The sequence below is a fragment of the Embiotoca jacksoni genome, unplaced genomic scaffold (genome assembly GCF_022577435.1).
Source record: "Embiotoca jacksoni isolate LCO1_2020_lvr unplaced genomic scaffold, fEmbJac1.0.p SCAF_75, whole genome shotgun sequence".
Lineage (NCBI taxonomy): Eukaryota > Metazoa > Chordata > Actinopteri > Embiotocidae > Embiotoca > Embiotoca jacksoni.
The window spans coordinates 1,231,627-1,236,626 of record NW_027185431.1 but is presented as its reverse complement, the minus strand read 5'-3'; the positions used below and the strand labels follow the sequence as shown (position 1 = coordinate 1,236,626).

Here is a 5,000-nt window from a genome sequence, read left to right as displayed (position 1 = left end):
TATCTATCTATCTATCTATCTATCTATCTATCTATCTATCTATCTATCTATCTATCTATCTATCTATCTATTATCCATCTATCTATCTATCTATCTATCTATCTATCTATCTATCTATCTATCTATTATCTATCTATCTATCTATTATCCATCTATCTATCTATCTATCTATCTATCTATCTATCTATCTATCTATCTATCTATCTATCTATCTATCTATCTATCTATCTATCTATCTATCTATCTATTATCCATCTATCTATCTATCTATCTATCTATCTATCTATCTATCTATCTATCTATTATCTATCTATTATCTATCTATCTATCTATCTATCTATCTATTATCTATCATCTATCTATCTATCTATCTATCTATCTATCTATCTATCTATCTATCTATCTATCTATTATCCATCTATCTATCTATCTATCTATCTATCTATCTATCTATCTATCTATCTATCTATCTATCTATCTATCTATCTATTATCCATCTATCTATCTATCTATCTATCTATTATCCATCTATCTATCTATCTATCTATCTATCTATCTATCTATCTATCTATCTATCTATCTATCTATCTATCTATCTATCTATCTATCTATCTTTATGATGTCATACTTTCAGCAGAGCTTCTGTTCACAATGTTTTTTGATCCTCCCAAAAAGGAATTTTCCTTGAATTTGTGTTAATTATTGCAATTTCCTGGAGGAACTGATATCTCCATAAATGTGGACATTAAAGCAAAAACAAAAGTCAAAAACATCTGGATGTGAATGCAAGAAAAAAAAACCTGCATGCATCAAAGTCCTGCAGGAAAACAGCTGCTTTTAAAAGAGTTGTTGGAGCTCTCATCACTTGTGTGTCTCATGTGGAGTCACGGTGTTACACACTTTACACCCAGACTGCTGCGCACTGACTCAGCCACAGCCGGCGGGAATACACACACACACACACACACACACACACACACACACACACACACACACACACACACACACACATCAACAGAATGACATCCCCGTGTGTGTGTGTGAGATAAGCGGTAATTCCCCCTCTCCCTTTATCTGCCAGTGAATGCACGGATGCTTATCACATTTAGCTAAATAACACATAACACACACACACACACACACACACACACACACACACACACACAGGTGCATGCCATGTGACCTGACAGCACACACGTCGTTACACACCAAACTCCATTTTGTTTTTAATTAAAATAAGAATCACACACCTCCTCACAGTCACATGGCAGGACGGGGTGTGTGTGTGTGTCTGTGTGTGTGTGTGTGTGTGTGTGTGTGTGTGTGTGTGTGTGTGTGTGTGTGTGTGTGTGTGTGTGTGTGTGTGTGTGTGTGTGTGTGTGTGTGTGATACCGGAGGTCCACTGACAGCTGGTCCTCTCTTCTGCCCCGCTGCCTTCTGGGTATTAGAGTAACATAATGAGGTTCACTGTCTCAGCAACCTGGTCTCACATCCTCCCTGGCAACCGTTTCCGTGACAAAGCTTTGACATGTCGGAGTGAAACTGACTGAAAGAGGATTGTTCTCCTCGGAGGTGTTCTTCTGATTATTCTTCCTTCACACTTCCTTCTCTCCTCTTTTCTACTGCTCACCATCTCTTCTCATATCTTTTCATCTCTTTGCTTCTTTGTCCACTTCCATCTTTTCCTTCCTTCTTCTTTCTTTCTTTCCATCCTGCCTTTATTTTCTTTCTTTATGTTCTGTTATGTATGTATGTTTTAATTATCTCTTTGTTATTATGTCCGTCCTTCCTTCCTTCCTTCATTCCTTCCTTCCTTCCTTCCTTCCTTCCTTCTTTCCTTCCTTCCTTCCTTCCTTCATTCCTTCCTTCCTTTCTTCCTTCCTTCTTTCCTTCCTTCCTTCCTTCCTTCCTTCCTTCCTTCCTTCCACCTCCTGTTTCCTGTCGTCTTCCCTCTGCAGTTGTTACGAGGTGTGACACTTGGACATCCCGTCACAAAAAATGAATCATGCACAAACAAACACGTGAATGCTTGCATGAATGCCTTCACACACACACACACACACACACACACACACACACACACACACACACACACACACACACACACACACACACACACACACACACACACACACACACACGTGCACACATGAACACACACCCTCAGCTGAGCTGAGCACAATGAGGCCATTTCTAAAGGGATAAATCACATGAATTGGAGAGGTTTGGTCATCATACACACACACACACACACACACACACACACACACACACACACACACACACACACATACACACACACACGTTTAGACATATTCATTCAGTCAGGTCAGCATATCCCTCTGCAGGAGGAGATACAATTCCTGTCACTGGCGAGACAAGAATGAGAGGCTGTTGACTGCAAGTGTGTGTGTGTGTGTGTGTGTGTGTGTGTGTGTGTGTGTGTGTGTGTGTGTGCAGCAATAATAGAGTCTCACTCATCTATTTAGCTTAATGGTCTCATGGATATTTAATAAAGAGCTTGATAGACCAGACCGCTTACACACACACACACACACACACACACACACACACACACACACACACACACACACACACACACACACACACACACACACAGACTTCATGATCCACTGACTGGTGAATATGAGAATTCACTTCTTCACTGTACATTAATAACTACCACAGAAGAAGAAGAGGAGGAAACTAAAGAATAAAATAAAAAACTAAAAAAAACACAACTGAAGTTCTACGGAGAGCTGTGAAGTCCAAACTTAACTATTTGAACATTTTCATTTGTTGAATGTTCGATTGTAGAAGTGAAAGGTGGTTATGTTGTTGTGGATTTTAAAAGATGACGTCCCGGCAGAAAATCCAGAAAAATCCCTGAAAACTCCGGAAATAATTTCAAAATATTCTCGTTCTGCGTGTGTGTGTGTGTGTGTCTGTGTGTGTGTGTGTGTGTGTGTGTGTGTGTGTGTGTGTGTGTGTGTGTGTGTGTGTGAGTGTGTGTGTTGACTGACAATCAGATAAGAGGACTTTCTCCTCTCCAGTTACTGCCTCACATCAGCTCCGATCAGGACACACAGAGCCACTGATGGATTGATGGATGTGTTTAGAGATGTAGACATGACGTGCTCATGCAGGCGGGGGGCATTTTATTGTTGGATAGGTAAAACGAGCTGTGTGTGTGTGTGTGTGTGTGTGTGTAGTCTCGGGGGGTTTGATGCAAGACGAGATGACAGATAGTTATCGGAAGTAAGGGAATCTTTCCCTCCTTTTGCCCGGCAAGACGAGTGATCCCTGTTTTAATATGTGTGTGTGTGTGTGTGTGTGTGTGTGTGTCGCACTGTGTATATGTGGGTGATTACAGTTGTTCTACATGAACAAAATACCACTGAGCTGCTCAGGCTTCCAGATACAAGAGAGGAAATGAAAGAGCTGCACTGCAATGAAACACGTTGGGTTCAAAGGTCACGGGGTCAACGCATGACATCAGAGGGGTTCATCCTCTAGGGAGCAACAGTGTGATCTGAATTATTAGACGTAGACAGTTGACGTGTGCGAGTGTAAATTTTGGCCTCCGGTGTGGCACTAAAGGGAAACTACGAGGGCCATCAAGATCATGAGGGTTCATCCTCTGGGGACCTCGAACGTCTACATTTGATTTAATGCAAAGCTGCTCAGTAGCTTTCAGCATTCACACTGCATTTTATTTTCTGGAAATCGATACCTGGCAGAGGTGGCCATTTCAAACTTAACGGAAGGTACAAAAACGATTCATTGAGGGTTAAAAGCCGCCTCAACGAGCATCTGCAGCACATCTGGAAAAACCAAAGAGAGAAACTCACCACCAAGTTCCCGATGACCATGACCAGCATGAAGACGAGGATGCAGAGCGGCTGGCCCGCCACCTCCATGCAGTCCCACATGGTCTCGATCCACTCGCCGCACAGAACCCTGAAGACAATGAGGAAGGAGTGGAAGAAGTCCTTCATGTGCCAGCGAGGAAGAGCGCAGTCCTTGGAGATCTTACAGACGCAGTCCTGGAGAGACGGCGGAGACACGAGGACGTAAACAACGTGCATCTACACATCGGCCGGCTCGGATCTCGGTTTTGCGATCGGAGGCGTCACCTGGTAGTTTTTCCCAAACAGCTGCATGCCGACGACGGCGAAGATGAAGACGATGATGGCGAGGACCAGCGTCAGGTTGCCCAGAGCGCCCATGGAGTTGCCGATGATCTTGATCAGGGTGTTGAGCGTCGGCCACGAGCGGGCGAGCTTGAAAACACGCAGCTGCGAGAAAAAGAGACTTTCAAAATAAATGTAGTCCAAGACTTTACATTTTAGAATTTAATGACTTTTAGTAGAGACCGATGTTAAAAATTTGTATGCATCAACCTAAAAGTAAAAGATTGTTCGGACTTGTTCAGCATATTTCACATTAATGTGGCTGATGTGGTTTTATGGTAAAACGCATCTATTGGGGCAAAAAGAGCAAACTCTTTGCGTATTAAAGAACATTTTCCAGGAATATTTCATTAAACTTAAGTAAAGGCTGTAATTTCTTCAACAAATTATTCACATCCCGTCACTTTTGGGTTGTAAATTTAACTAGACTTTGATTGGAGCAAATTTTATGCAAATTTTATGAATGAGATGGTTGAAGTTTGAATTTTCAAAAAATTTGAAAACGGCCAATTTCATTCATTTGAAATTGAATTTACAACACAATCCAGTTGTGTAGATCTTAAACACAAGTGGACATTACATGTGAATATAATATTGACAGAACAGCACAGACGCAGCATTACGTTCATTTGTTCTCTCAGTTCTCACGTGCTGATGCTCTTTTTGTACCGATATGAAGGAAGGAGGGAAGAAGAGTCACAGAAGGACAGAAGGACAAACATCAGAGAAAAGACAAGAAGAAGAAATCAGGACATTAAATCAGGAAGCAGAAACAGAACAGAGGAATGAGAAAGAAAAAGAAAGACT

General features: G+C 41.7%; 1 protein-coding gene across 1 annotated transcript in view; it reads right to left on the bottom strand.

Annotated features, from left to right (window-relative positions):
- LOC138215403 (sodium channel protein type 3 subunit alpha-like) overlaps positions 1-5,000 on the bottom strand; it is a 144,883-nt gene that overhangs the window by 47,802 nt on the left and 92,081 nt on the right. Inside the window, 2 exon segments of the mRNA XM_069177526.1 lie at positions 3,852-4,046; positions 4,137-4,298. Coding sequence (XP_069033627.1) covers positions 3,852-4,046; positions 4,137-4,298 — 357 coding nt within the window.